The sequence below is a fragment of the Halichoeres trimaculatus genome, unplaced genomic scaffold, assembly GCF_033239565.1.
Source record: "Halichoeres trimaculatus isolate MK-OKI-2021-1 unplaced genomic scaffold, fHalTri1.1 fHalTri1_scaffold_20, whole genome shotgun sequence".
Lineage (NCBI taxonomy): Eukaryota > Metazoa > Chordata > Actinopteri > Labriformes > Labridae > Halichoeres > Halichoeres trimaculatus.
Window position 1 is genome coordinate 27,054,329 of NW_027437198.1, and position 15,878 is coordinate 27,070,206.

General features: G+C 42.4%; 1 protein-coding gene across 1 annotated transcript in view; it reads right to left on the reverse strand.

The window, feature by feature from the left end:
* Window positions 1-108: 108 nt before the first annotated feature.
* The window catches only part of elfn1a (extracellular leucine-rich repeat and fibronectin type III domain containing 1a), a 105,895-nt gene continuing 90,125 nt past the window's right edge, over window positions 109-15,878 (reverse strand). Inside the window, exon 3 of the mRNA XM_074697657.1 lies at window positions 109-3,525. Coding sequence (XP_074553758.1) covers window positions 818-3,190 — 2,373 coding nt within the window. The 5' untranslated portion in view covers window positions 3,191-3,525 and the 3' untranslated portion in view covers window positions 109-817. The remainder of the gene's footprint in view (window positions 3,526-15,878) is intronic.

Below are 15,878 nucleotides of genomic sequence, written 5' to 3' on the forward strand. Positions count from 1 at the left end.
CAAAAAGCTTAAAATAAGATATTTGTCTAGGCTGTTTAGTTGAATGTAGCTCAATTCAAGAATAAAAACACCATTTTAACTTAAATAAGACAAAAAAAACCAGACAAGATTTCAGTTTTTTGCAGTGTACTGTGGAGTCCAATGGCATTGCGCTGTCCACTTTATGTACAGTCTGTGGTTATAACATGATCTGTCTGCGACGCGTCGATGCATGTCAAAGCTTTACGAAGAGAAAAGAAAAGAAAAACAGGCAGTGGAGGTAAAAACGAATTCTGAAAGGTTTAAAAAAGGGAACAAGCTCTTCTCTACAGCGCTCTGCTGGATAAAACCTGATTCACTCACTGATACTTTCCATTTACACGGCAAACATTGCAAATATAGAAACCCATATCTGTACATAGTTTAGTTCAATTAAATAGAAGCAAGGAAGTAAAGAAAGAAAAGGGTCCGGGTGTGTCCTCGGAAAAAGAGCGAGGTTTCAGTAGACATATCTTCATATAGTAGTTTCATATTACACAACAGCAAATCCACTGTCACAGGACTTGGCCATGCGATACCCAAAAACCTATAATCCATTGTAACATATATATTATTAATTTGCAATATACTTTCTCTTTATGGATAAAAGTTTCCAGATGAATGCTTTACATAATATGACAAATTCAAAGCCCCCGTCTCCCTCACAGTCAAAAGAGGATGTGATACTCGTGGATGAGAAGTCGGTTATTTCATGGAAGAATCCACTGATTCCAAAGTCAGATGAGGTTCCTGTGTCATTTCTGCAACGTGTAGTCCATTTTAAAAACACCTAAAGGGGTTATGATTTATTTTGGGCTGATACACCTTTCCAGTAGTCTAAAATATCATGCAGGTCCTCATCCTTTGCAAACTGGACTTTCTTCCGCAAAGCGTGACCCGCCGCCATGTACTCGTCGTCTTTGTGCCGTTTCCGGTGCAGTTTGAACTTCTCCCAGATGCTGTGTGAGGGTTTGCAGTAATACTCAGGGCTGGAGGAGTAGCTTAGATTGTGGTAGTGGGAGGACAGCTGGGAGTACGCTAAGTCTCTGGAGCGGGAGTGGGTGAGGGGCTCCAACATGGAGGACTTGTGGCCGTCAGGTCCTTCCAGCTCCTCTATCTGAGCGTCGGGGTAGGAGTGCCGGTGGTCGCTGTACTGGCGGATCTTGTCAGCCTCGGCCCTCAGGATGGCGGCGGCGGGTGTTACAGTGAGGATGGTCTCTCCTGTCGGGGAGGTTTTCTCGATGTACTTGGATTCGGAGCGGTAAGGCCTGGGGCTGCGCATGGGCCCTCCTGTGGCAGTGCTGGGTCTCTTTGGCGAGGCGTCCGAGCTCCGATGCCTCTGCAGGGAGTGGTGGTAGCTGTCCTTGTACGCTGGGGAGAGGAGGCCGGGTTTCCCCTGCGGGTGCTCTGATATGAGCACGAGCTGGGGCTCTGCGGTGGACACCGCTCCAGATTTGACCCCTTGGAAAGAGGTGGATTCTGATTTCAGAGCGTCTATACAGTTGTTGATGATCTGATTGACCTTGTCCACCTCTTTCGCAATGGTGGAGATCTCCGCCACCGACCCCTGGCTGTTCCCAGGCATACCCATGTCGCACTCCCTGCGCTCGTGGTGGTCCATGCTCCTCACCTCCATGTAGTTTCCCTTCATCATTTTGGGAGTGTCGCTAATCTCCTGAAACTTGTACTGCTCCATCTCAGCCGCCGTCGGTAGATACGGCATCCTCGCCATGCTCTCTCCGGCGAGCAGCTGCTTCTGCGACATCCTAGAGATTGTCCCTCCTTCCAGTTCCTGCCCGTATTTCAACTCCATGATGTTTTTCTTCAGGCTGCCCGCTTTTTTGTGCTTCTCATCCTGCTGGCGCTTCCTCCTCAAGCAGTAGTAGACCACGCCCAGGAAGATGACCATGCTGAAGAGGCAGCCTAATATGGTCATGATGTAGTGAGTGGCCGTCGCGTTGTTTACGGCTCTCTCCTTCCCAGGTCGGGGGCTGGTGGTGATTGTCAGACAGGTGTGGTTGTGTCTGAGGGAGTTGCGTATGGAGGCGACGCAGTAGGTGTAGTCGGTGTGGGGTTTCAGGTTCTTCAGCTCGATGTCCTCCTTTATGTCTTTCAGGGTTTGGATATCAGTGAAAAAGCTGTTGTTGTACAAAACCAGGATGTACATCTTCTTGAAGGGGTACGGGATCTGGACCGAGATGATGGCGCCAGTGTTGGTCACCTGCCTCAGCTTCATCACAGGAGATTCCTCCACCTCGTTGTAGGTGGTGCTGATGGTGAGGTCGTCTGGTCCTGTACCTGAGGTACAATCCTCCATCCCACACAGCGTGGAGTCTGGTGGGGTTGTGGTGGGCTCAGGGGGCAGGGCGATAAACGGGGTCACGTAGTCGTCAGTGCACACAGTGGTGAGCATGTGGAGCGCGTTTCGATATGTGGGGTTTTTCGGATTCTGGCTCAGTAAACTGTAACCTGAGACGCCCGCCGGGGAGTCGCAGACCATCCGCTCGTTGGTCCTGTTGGGGAAAACCGAGAGCCACTTGACGAAGCCCAGCAACTCACACGAGCAGTTGAAAGGGTTGGTGTACAACTCGCAGGTGGTCAGCTTGGTCAAACTGATGAACGTGGACCCGTCTAACTGCTGGATCCGGTTCATGGAGAGATCAATGTTCTCAATGTTGGGGCATTCCCAGAAGGCATTGGGTGTCACAGTCTCAATCAGATTAGCCTGGAGGTAGAGGTACTGCAGCTTGCCTAAGCCCCTGAGGATCCCCTCTGTCAGGTTTCGCAACTTGTTGAAGCCCATCTGGAGGACTTGAAGGTTAAACTGAGCAGAAAAGGCCCCGTCTTCGATGTAGGAGATTTCATTCTTGGTCAGGTTCAGGTAGGTCAAGTTGGCAAAGCGACTAAGGGCAGAGTAATGAATACTTTTGATTTTGTTTTCATTCAGGCGAAGGTCCACGATGGTGCTGTTGATATGCTGTGGGATGGCCTCGTACGGTGGTTGATTTTGGCTACAAATCGCGAGCCAGACAAAGCCCTTTTCCCCCTCGATTAGCCAGCAGTCTCCACTGACTCTGCCAATATGAGTCAAATATACAATGGCTACAGACCAAAACAAGGCACTCATCACCGCGCCTGAGCCGCAGGCCATCGGTGCTCCTCTGAGAGTCATACGCAGGGCCAGAAACGAAGTGGACGGTGACTCTGCTGCGCTTTCAGGACCACTGAGATAACCCTGGAGGGAAATCAGCTCGCTGTTCGACTGCTCTCCCGGCCAGAAACAATCCTTTCATTTGTCTCCTCTTCATTGATGGATGGTTTTGTTCTCATAAACCAATCGGAGAAATGTTGAGCGTCTGGCCTCGCAGTTAACTTGTGATGTTTAAAAGAGATTTTGCTGCCTCAGCTCGGCGTGTGCTCCTCTCCTTAAAGGTTACCATCATTAACTGGTCTCATCTTACGATTCCTGCCACTGTCGTCCTGCGAGCGTCGTTCTCCTGGCACAACCTGCAGGAGACACAAACAAAAAGTCGACATTAATCACATTTCATCAGAATACGCACTGTTCTCCTGCTGCATTCATTGACATTAAGAAATTTCCCTCAAAGCCAAAGATTCATGTTTTCTGCTCCCGCTCCTTTTTCATGCAACATTAATTATTTTGAACACAGTTTAAAAGTTGTTTGCAGTCCCCGCGGCAGACTGCAATTTGAGGAAACCGTCGGCCAATTACCGCCTGACAGGTTGGGGAAAGCAAAGTCCCTGTTTTCACACCATTAACCTGAGGAGTGTCAGACGCAGGCGGGAGAGGCCGGTGCTAAGAAGCTGCACTGAATCAATTATACAACACCACATGAAATGACACTGCGGATCAATGCATGTAGGATTTTCCCTCAGAAGACCTTCATGCATTAATTAATATCTGTTGAGCAGCGGGTCTACAAGAGAAGAGGAAAAACAGCTGTGACTGCTGGATTGTCCTACATTAAGTTTGGTTCTTCTGTAAAAGAGACGAGTGCAGTCGCAGAAACGAGAGCAGGACTCTGTTTTTAATCTGTGGCTGAAAACTTCTGCTTCCTGCTAATCATCCAGTAATTTAGAGTTTTAGTTTCTGTGACACAGACTGCTGAAACCTTAAAGGTACAGTTCAGAGTTTCTGACGTGGGTTTGTGTGAGTTTCACGTCACAGGTCATTGTACTCGCTACAAAGGACGCCGGTCAGCTCGGTCTCTTTCTTAAAACCTAATTTTTAACCTCTTATAACTAATGAAAACGAGACTTTTCAGAAAAAAGAGGACATGAATACAAGACAGCCAAATGATATCTTCAAATCACCACAACAATCAGACGTGAGAAACATTTCTACCAGGTGGATTAACGCTTTAAAGTTTGACCACAGCCCATCTGGAATGACTGGGGAGATGGATTTTTTGACCTATACTGCAGTCAGCCACCAGGGGGAGCAGTTTTTGTGGCAACAGTCTATCCTTTAAACCTTATAGAAAGAGGAAACACACATTTGGTCTTTATTTCCACAGGTTGAAAACAGAGCTTTGATGTAGTCGTGTTAATTGTTGATTTTTATACATGAAATCAGAAAGAGCACTATGTGTTGAAGTATTAAACAAAAAAACTAATGCAATGACTTTATTTGTGTTTATTTCTGTTTGTTTGTGTGTCATCAGGGGTGTTGGAGTACACGGCTGTGACCAGCGTCGATAATCAGAGCTGAATAAAACAAATGTGACAGTTTACTGCTGAGAGATTTCAACTAAAGCAACCAGTACGGACGTAAAGATCATTCCTGCTGACATTTGACCTTTCTGTACCTCACATGTGTCACATGAAGGCTGCGCTCCTCCTCGTCACACATCACAGAACATATTCATTAATTTGCACCCTGATTTTGACCTGGATCAGATCTCAGCTGGGCTCCAACACCAGGGGAATAAGTGTGAAGGTAGAGTTATTGGATATAACAGCAGCTACATGACGGGGTATTCAAAGCACTGAGGTTTTTACCCATCAGCCAACTGGAGTCCAGTCTGAGGGTCTCAAGGCAGCACTGCTTTCCAGTTAACCAGTGAACCAGCCAATCACAGATCCCCGTCAGTGCACTGAATCAGAGTTTAGTTACTCTAAATAATAAAATGTGGTATCAGGATGAATTTGCATCATGGTGTTGGGAGAAAAACCATTCCAGCTCTGAATCAAGTCCAGCAGCAAATCCTCTCCGTGCTCTGATAAACATCCTATCAGCTGCTGCACCACGCTGTTACAATCTGAGCTTTGTATGTTTCACACAGATTTGATTTCCCCTGAAGCCTGAGATTATGTCTTAATCTGTGTTTTACAGTTCAGCTGCTCTTCACCGCTGCACATTTTCCATATGTTTACTGTAAACGTGTAAAAGCTGAAAGACGATGTGCTGTTTAGGAGGAGACAGCATACACTAAAAAAAAAATAAAAAAAAATAATGGGTGTTTGTTCAATCAGCATGCCTAAAACATGTAGCTTCAACTATGTTATTTCACATTTAGTGTTTAAACATGATTAAATCATGTTATCTAGCACAAGGGTCTTCAACCTGTGGTTTTGGAGCCTCATGTGGCCCTTTGACTCCATTGCAGTGGCTCCTTGTAACTTTAAAAAGATATTATTGAAATAAAGAATTGTTATTTTTCTTACAGAGGGTATTGATGATTAAAGACACTGACACTAAATACAATCCTGTTAACATTTAGTTAAACTAAATCTTCATCCATTAAGACAAAAAAAAAAAGAAAAAGAAAAGAAAAGCTGAGCAATACTATCAAACTATGTTATCAAATTGAAGCATTCTGTCAGAATTTCTTCTTTTTTTTTTTTGCAATTTTTATTCTTTATTTGTATTTTTATTTCACATTTTTAAGTTGTTTTTTATTCTTTGCAAGATTTCTAAATTTCAGTTAAATTTCCAAGTTTGAATTTTTTTTTTAATTTCAACATTTACTTTTTTTTTTTTTTTTACAGATTTTTTCAAATTTCATTTTTTTTTGACAACTATGCAACTTTTAAAAATGTCAATATTTAAGATTTTTTTCTCACATATATTCATGATTTCAATTTTTTTTTAATTATTTTTTGATCATCAAAAAATTTAAGGCAAATTTTCCCAACATAATTTTTCAAAACTTTTTTAAATTTGTTGTTATTTGAAATTTCATTTTTTAATATGTTTTTATTTTGAAATTTTAAAAAGATTCTTTTCTATGTTTAAATAAATTTTAGCATTTTGCAAAGGTTTTCAATTTCAAAAGATTTTAATTAATTTTTTTCAACTTTTTTGAGTGTCAAAAATTTTTAAACTTGCAATGGACAGACTGGTTGGAGCTGATAGAAAGGCAACAGTAACTCAAATAACCACTGGTTACAACCGAGGTCTGCAGAAGAGCATCTCTGAACACACAACACGTCCAACCTTGAGGCAGATGGGCTACAGCAGCAGAAGACCACACCGGGTGACCCTCCTGTCAGCTAAGAACAGGAAACTGAGGCTACAATTCACACAGCAACACCAAAACGGGACAATAGAAGATTGGAGACACGTTGCGTGGTCTGATGAGTCTGGATTTCTGCTCCACATTCAGATGGTAGGGTCAGAATTTGGCCTCAACAACATGAAAGCATGGATCCATCCTGCCTTGTATCAACGGTTCAGGCTGCTGCTGCTGGTGTAATGGTGTGGGGGAGATTTTCTTGGCTCACTTTGGGCCCCTTAGTACCCACTGAGCATGGTTTAAAGTCCACAGAAAAAAAAAAAAAAAAAGAAAAGGAAAAAAAGAAAAAAGAAAAACAAGGGGGGACAAAAAAAGAAAGAAAACAAGGAAAAGAAAAGGTGAGAAAAAGGGAAAAAAAGAAAAAAGAAAAAAAAGAAAGAAAAAAGGGAAAAATGAAGAAAAAAGAAAAAAGAGAAAAAAGAAAAAAAATAGAAAAAAGAAAAAAGAAAGAAAAAAGGAAAAAAGAAAAAAGAAGAAAGAAAAAGGAAAAAGAAGAAAAAGGAAAAAAGAAAAAAGAAAGAAAAAAGGAAAAAAGAAAAAAGAAGAAAGAAAAAGGAAAAAGAAGAAAAAGGAAAAAAGAAAAAAAAGGAAAAAGGAAGAAAAAGGAAAAAAGAAAACAAGAAAAAAAGAAAAAAGAAAAAAAAGAAAAAAGAAAGAAAAAGGAAAAAAGAAAAAAGAAGAAAAAAAGAAAAAAGAAAAAATAGAAAGAATAGAAAAAAAAAGAAAAAAGAAAAAAAAAATCCACAGCCTACCTGAGTATTGTTGCTGACCATGTCCATCCCTTTATGAGCACAGTGTACCCATCTTCTGATGGCTACTTCCAGCAGGATAACGCTCCATGTCATAAAGCTGGAATCATCTCAGACTGCTTTCTTCAACATGACAATGAGTTCCCTGGACTCAAATGTCCTCCACAGTCCCCAGATCTCAATCCAATAGAGCACCTTTGGGATGTGGTGGAACGGGAGATTCTCATCATGGATGTTCAGACCACAAATCTGCAGCAACTGTGTAATGCTATCATGTCAATATGGAGCAAACTCTACCAACAAATTATTTCTTTAAATAATGTGTGGGACAAAGTTTCAGGATTGAGGCCGGATCGTTTCACTGAGCATTAGTTGAATTCAGCCGAATTCAGTAGCTTTTTCCTGCTGCTCCCTGAGTCTGTGAGCGCTGGGAAATGCACAGCCATGAATTCACTGAGAGGTGGATAAAAGTGACATTTTAAAAACGCAAATGAAGGGCAATTTTGTGGTGCGTAGAAACAGATTTAAATTGCCTCGTCCACGCAGCGCAAAGAAATTAAATAAAATGTGCCTCCAGATGACCGAGTAATAACACCGGTCAGCTTTTGAAGAGTAGATAAAGAGGCTCCTGTAGCAGAGGACACAGCAGCGTAACGCCACGGGCTGTTACGAAAGCATCTTCATGATGACAAAAGAGCAGCGGCGGAGGAGCGCTGAAGAAAAGACACTCGCAGCCGCTCGGAGGGATGAGGCTCCAAGTCAAATGTTGCATGAAATGAATATGAAAAATACATCCGAGGACCTCTCCGAGGAAAAATACTGTCTTGTTTATTCTCAAGCCTCTGACCTTTATTGCAGCAAGCGCACGGCGGCGACTGAGCTCTGACCCGACCCTAAACTGGCTCACAGGGAGACGCTTTAGAGGCTTAAAGGAAGTTGGAGCTGAGAAGTCTCCTCTCATTAAGATGCGACGACTGTGTTTTGTTTGTCCACAGTGACTCACTCTCAACTGATTCACTTCCTCGCACTGAAACCGTGCATAGATTAGAGCAAAGCTGGATCGTTTTTTTTAAGAACACAAACACACACAGGCCTGCTCACATGTTCAGGTGTTGCTGTGGCCTTTGCATGAAAAAACTCTGATTCTTCATTCAAACGCGGTCTCAAATCCACAGCACATGCCATGAAACCAGCGCCTGCAGCGTGCAGCGGTTGGGGGGCAAACAAAGCACGGAGTGTATTAAAATTAATATTTCCAGCTTTGTTTTTCATGCAAATCTCTCACTGTATATTCACATCTGCAAACCCGCCCCAGGCGCTGAGCGGTGTATGTTTCCCCATGAAAGCTTATGTCTACTTGCTACTTGCTACCACAGACCCTGCTTTCCATAATGGCAGCAATCTGTGCGGTCCAGTGCGAGTCCAGAGTGCAGCCGGCCAGAACACCCAAGGCATCAGAGCCGAGTTCAGTCCCCTATCAGACGCAGGCAGCCATTGCACAGTCTCTTTTCCCATTTAGGCTTCATGCACTCGGTAATGAAGGCATTTCTCTTTTCTTCTCCTCTTCTGTGGATAACCTGTTGAAGCCCTGCTGCTGAAGAATGATTCAAACACAACCTTTTAAATTCCAGTAGCTCGAGGGTCTCTTCATACTTTGCTTCTGCTCGGCAAATCATTGACTCGCTCTCTGTAAAAGAGGAGAGTACAAAACAACTGAGACACAGCTGCAAAGGTGCAGAGCCCAGACTTTTCTTTCAAGCTTTCAAAGAAAAAAAATAAATAAATAAAGAGGCTGAGTTTGGGCAAAGTGTTGGAGCACTTGGAGCTGGTTAGTGAAAAAATCTGGAGGTGAAACCCGATGGAAGGACTGAGGGTGGCCATCTGATGACTGAAACCAACAGCTGGAGATTACAGGGACTGGACTTGTGCAGAGGTGGCATCAGGAGTGTCTGTTTATTTATCTGCCTCCTCTGATCAGATCCTTCTGACTATAAAAAAAATCAACAAAGTACGACCACTGTGCACACCTAGTGACTAAGATATGTATTCAAACAGCCTAGAGGAGCATCTGAGTCTCAGTTTCCCTGTAAACTGAAGGCTAAGACTTTACTTTCTGTTTTAAAATCACAGGCCTCTACACTTCTGTGATTGGTCTGCTGCAGCATCAGTACTTCCTGCATTTGCAAATCATCCGTACTTTCCATTAGGCCTGGGACAATAATCGATAAACCGTTAATCATACCAGAAACTAAATGAAGTCGATGATTTTGCCAGCCCCAATGCATCGCCATGTGCACGCGCGTTTGTCTCACTCACTTTGTTTCGTAGTGGAATGAACAGAGTGAGCCCTCTCGTCAGTCGTCTAAAATCTTTGTCTTGCAGGGGAGGCGAGGCGGCTAGCATTAAGCTAGAGTAAACACACAGAGTACAGCCAAGGGGCAACATCCAGCTAGTAAAAATGAAGCTATAGAGGGATTTCCAGTCCACGTCATCATAAAGCTGCGCACGCATCTCGACCGCAGAAGTAGCGTTTAGCTCCATTCATTCAGACGAGTTAGCGAGTTACGCTAAATTCAACCTGTTAGCAGCATCAAAATGTCCGGTTGTTCTGTGGATAGTTTTTAAAAACAATACTATATGACAGAGGCAACATCTATCAAGTTTGGACCGTCACAGCGCAACCTGTGTTTTGGAGTTAATAGCGACCATGCTAACTGGTGACTCTCAGGCGACAGAATGAGTGATTAACGGCCGAGTGTCACCAGTTAACAGGGTCACACTTTACACTGAAACACCAGCAACATCTGTGGGTGAATAATTAACTCTGGACGTAGTTCAGTAGCTCTTTTTGGTTTGGGAGGTGTTTCTGATTTATTGACACACGTTTACATCCTGGTCTGTCACAGTCTGGTAAGTGTCCACGGATGATGCAGTCATGAGCATCGAGAGACTGTTGTGTGCTTGAATTCCTCTCTGGCTACACGCTGGATTTCTCCTCTAAAAACGTCTGTCCACTTTCCGTCCACTCACTGCTATTTCACAAACCTGGGAGCCGTTTACCATCCGTGTAAGTGATGATATTTCGTTTAAAAATGTGTTTTTTGGTGGTTAGCTCCTTCGCATCTGTTGACAAACCATTACACTCTGCAGTGTGGAAGCGCCAACAGTTGCTGCTTATTGAGAACCCACTTGAGGCTGACTGCAGAGAGACTAGAAGTCATGTACACACCCAGCCATAAAAATGGACTTTTACGTCATTAGAAAACACATTTACAGCCCGGTTCAAAAAGCAGCTTGGGTCTAAAACACTGATTTCGCTATCGACACACACTGAAGTGAGTGATTTTTTTTCTAACTCCACTGTTCAAAAGTTATTAGGATGGTTTGAATTTCCAATCAGAGGCACAGCACAGGCCACGTGACTGGCGGGTGCCCCGTAGCTGAAAAACTCACAGCTGGCGTCATAGCGAACGTGGATGCGTCCGCTGATTGGCTACGTCCATGTTTTATAGTCTTTTATAGTCTATGGGTGCAGCAAGTGAGCCTCCTGAACTCGTCAAGGGCCCAAGTGTAGAAATATATCAGCTTCAAACTGAATGAGCACAGTGAGCCCATCACCACGGACAAGCCAGTGTGCAGCAACAAAAAAAGGCAACACAACAAAGTCACAAGTCCACCTAAAACACAACCAGCAAACCCGGTTTTTCCAGCTGGGATTTTTCTGATCACTTCAAACTGAGTCAACTGGACTGTTTATAGTTTGGGATGAGGCTGATGAAGCCAGTTTTTTACTCAAGTGCAATTTTTTTCTGGGAGCCCATTTTATTTTATTTATTTTTATCATTATTAATATTTTTAAAAATCATGAGAAATAATATTTTATTGAATTAAAAAGGACATATTGCTTTCTTATGATATATTATTTTTTATATTTTTATAAATATTATTTTAATAAATATGATATATATTTTTTTTGTTGAAATAATGTTTTTTTTTTTTTTTTTTTTTTTTTTTTTTTTTTTTTTTTAATTTAAGTCCTTTAATTTAGTCTCTCTCTATAAGCTAGATTAGAAAGAGTTAAGATGAATAAATCCTACAAAATGACTCCGATCTGATGTGATTTTTGGGATAATATGGCTCCAGATACAATTTGTAGACCTCATCATCATCATCAAACTTTTTCACTTGGTCTGGTGTTAAAAAAGTGAACTAAAAATTGCAAAAATCTGGAATATCGAAGAATCACAATTTGAATCAAATCAGCGCCCCAAAAGTTGTAAAAGAATTGAATCTGGAGAAAAGTGTATAATCCCACCCCGATAAATTTATGCTAAAATAATATTTTCAATGATATCCTTTAATTTCATGTGGGACAGCATATAGTTTAACAAAATGTGTTATCGTCCCTGGCCTACTTTCCATCTCCTCTGACGTCTCCTCTTTATTCCTCTTTGTTAGAGCAGCCAGCAGCGTTTGTCACCGTGACCAGAGTCTCCAAGTATTGAATCTTAGTGTTTGCTGCTGTAACAGAAGCTTTCATTGCACAGTGTCAGCCAGGTTTGTCCTCCACCTTAAAATGCTGAATGTTGAAAAGCAGTGTTTGCATGCAGATATCTGAGAGTTACGGTAAATAAAGTCAGATTTTCCTGCAAACACTGAAAACTGCTGCTGCTCTTTGGTTCATACCAGGGTGAAAAACATGCTCCTGTGGTGGACGACATGTATGTAGGATCTGTAAACAGAGGATGGTGAAAACCGAGCACAGCTTTAAAGAAAGGAGCTGAAATGAAATCCTCCCTGAGCCTTGAGCGTGCTGCTCCCTCTGCCATCAGAGCCAACGCTTCCAGGCAAACTTTGACACCAGCTCCAGAACAGCACCAGCAGAAAAAACAGATCTTAGACCCTCTGCGCGTCCCTCGCCACAAACAATCGTCTCCACACCAGACTGCACCTCGTTACCCTCTCCGGCTATCTCTGCCTCTCAGTCCCCTTCTGTTTCTTTAGAGCGTGTGTCCTGCAATTTCGCCGTGCATACTAAAGCGGCGTGTCTCTGTTCTATCTCCGACACGCGTGTAAAATCAAAGGATCTGTTTTTACAGTCTGAGGCCCGGCGTCTTCTTGTTCCTCCCCTGTGCTTCCTTCCTATCTGCTGCTTTGTTGCGGTGAAGGTGCCTCAATCTCTGAGGACCCGCCTCATCCATACCAATGACTGCCCTTTATTTGATGTCATTGAAAATGCATGCTGGGAAGAATGAAAAGGAGTAAAAAGATGGGAAGCCAGAAGTGGAGAATCAATTGAGTTGAAATGAAACTACTTCTCTTGGGGAGGGAGACGTTGCTCACCGCTGCTCTGAATTGCTCCTCAGTGAAGGAGAAAGAGGGCGAGTATGCTCGGTTTATCAGGAGATATTACACTCATACATTAATTACTCTGAGGAGATTTCCTGGGGAAGTATCGACGGACTAAATGTTCGCTTTAAACCCTGTGCTTTCTACAGCTTTGGATGCTAACTTTTCAGGAAGGAAAACCAAACTGCTCTTATGAGTGAGGAGACTCTTGCTCCACCTCCATGAATGGAGCTCATTTGTTTTCCCTGCGAAAAACCGCGCTGGAAGAAGCTTTCAGCTCCGTATTTATCTCAGCGTGACCTCCTGTTTTTGGATTTCAGACTCATCAAAACACAAATTAACTTGTTAATTTAAGATTTACTGCCAACAATCTTTGATAAGCCTTCACAGAGTTTCGTAGATTCAAAGCGACTAAAAGATTTTTTTTAAACACTCGCATGTCCAGCCATTAGCAAAACAGACTGTTTGTGCTAACGGGGTAAAAAAAAATATGGATTAGCGGTATGCATGAGCAGGTTAGCGCCCCTTAAGAGCATTATATATGGCTAACTAATGGCAAGGCTTGCAGCTGTCGGTTTTACAAGTTTGGTTCCCTTTTTGCTTTTCTGCATCTGCGTCCTTTTGTTTCGTTTCATTTCTTTGGTTGTTTTTCTTCTTCCATGCTACGTCTGCTATCATAGCTGCTCTGATTAGCTTCTTCCACTCCCTAATCATCACGTAAAGTCACTTGTGCACTGAGCGCACATGATTGGCTGAGGTAACCAGGCTTAATCTCCACCCAGAAACATCCAGATTCAACTAAAACATCAACATCCAGGCAGAGGAAAGGGTTCAAAGTAGACACAGACACTGACACACATGTAAAGAGGCTCAAAAGAGACAATTGAGCAGGATTATTCCTGTGAAAGTTGACTTTGTTTTTTAAGATTTTTGCAGATTCTACCTTTAACAGGCTGATTATCTGCAATTGAGCATGTGGCTAACACTACAGCCAAAAAGGCCGTTCCATAACAGTACATTAGGATTTACGCTAACAACAGGACGTGGCCCAGAAAGAAGACTTTAACATATGAACTTTTACACACACACACACACACACACACACACACACACACACACACACACACACACACACACACACACATATATATATATATATATATATATATATATAATAATAATAATAATAATAATTATTATTATTATTATTATTATTATTATTAATAATAATATTATTATTATTATTATTATTATTATTATTATTATTAACCATACTCTAAGAAAATGTTCATACTTAAATTTTATACTTTCACATCTTATAATTTTACATTTTGTACTTTTTGGTTTTAACTCTATTTGAAGGAGTACCTTTAACAAAAAGAGCAATTTCCCCTCAGGTCAATAAAGTATTTCTGATTTATCCTGTGTGTAAAGCTCTTTGTTTACACATCCTGGGCTGATGTTGTAACTTTATCTCCCATGTGAAGTTGTGTAATCTGCTTAATGTGAAACCAATAGGTCATTTATTTAGCTTCAGCGCCATCATTAGCTCACCGGCTACGTAATGCCTCTCTGTGTTTGCTGGCTTCGCACTAAGTGTTTGTTTGGTGCTGTTTGGTGCTGAGCAGGTACTTCACTGTAAAAGCCTTTCTCCCACAAAACAAACAAACAAACAGCTGATTACTGTGGCCAAAAAATGAAGCTATGAGAGCGCGAACATGGCGGTAATAACGCAGGTGGACAGCCTGAAAATGAGCTGGGACTTGTTGTAAACCTGTGGAAAGCTGAGGAGAAGTGTGGGTTCAGGAGGTAATTCTCTCTGAGTTATAAAACAAACGGCTAACATCAGTTTCTGCTCAAATACTAAACTTTAATCAACAGATTTCATTCGTCAGTAAGAGAAGAAACAGTTTGATATCTTAAATCTCTCTCCAGCATTCATTAAAAAAAACATTTAAAAAAGGGCCGAGCATTATTTAAAGCGTCCCCCTGTAATCTAACACTCCAGCTATGCTAAAGATCTGCACAGATCAATACATGACAAATGGAATCCTCTTACTGCCAATTAGCATCGCTCCCTTCCAATTAGCTGCTAAATTAGCATCAGGATAATAAGTGAGGCTGAAGTGTGAGCTGATCTCAGTTAATGCTGATGAAACATTAGTGCTAAATGTCAGATGATGGATCATTTCTCAGATAATTAAGGCTCTAAGTGTAAAGGTTGGATGGATGCAGACACACACAGGCATCCTGAATATAAAATCGCCTCTCGCTCTTTGAAAAGTTACTTTCTCTCTGTCTCTCCTGCTACTTGGTATTCAACACAGGTGTCATACTTTGTAAAACTTTAAATGACTTACTGCCCCGCCATCTCTTGCAAATTCCCAATATCTCCCTCTATTGTTCTTCAGAGTATCAAGAGTCCTTCAGCAGGCTCGTGACCTAGTCTGATTCAAGCTGAGGGAGAACAAAAAATCTCATTACAAACTAAAAGCTCTGCTTTGGGTGACACCTCTCATAAAGATGATAAGCCATGGAGAGCGGTTTGGAATCACACGCCACTGACAGAAATAGATACATCAGTGAAAGCCTGCAGGAAAATTAACTCCAACGTGCTCCTGCAGTAAACAAAAGAGCCCGACTACGTGTCCTCCTCACCCGTCCTCCCTTTCCTTTAATACGTATGTCGTGATCTCTGCACCGTGCTGCACCCGGCTACAGAAACCATAATGGTGGAGCTCTGCAGCGTGCATACTGAGAGGAGGAGGAGAGCCAGCGGGCCATGGAGAGCATTCAGCACAGGGACAGGAGCAAAAGAGAGTTTAATTTAATTCTGTACGTTTCAGACGAAGATACAACTTGGAATAACACCTGAAGGTTTAAATGCAATTTTCCAGGCCATCAACTGACCATCAACTCTGCACGTTATTCCGGCCTCCGAGCCAAAGAGTCTGCCAGGAACGTCTCCGGCTGCTGACTCATGACAAGTCAGACCAAAGTGGGGGCTACTGGGCAGCCTGGGCGTGACAGGAACTTATGGAGAGCCCTCTGCTCAGGTTTCCTCTTTTTAATTCCATCCCTCTTTTTCTACCTTACACTAACGTGTATAACGACGAACGTCTATGAGTTCAGATATGCAGAGAAAATCTGGAATAAGACAGCTGCTCTTATCTCGGTCAATTAGCTCACGAGCTTCGGCCAAAGCTTCCCACCAATTAACCTT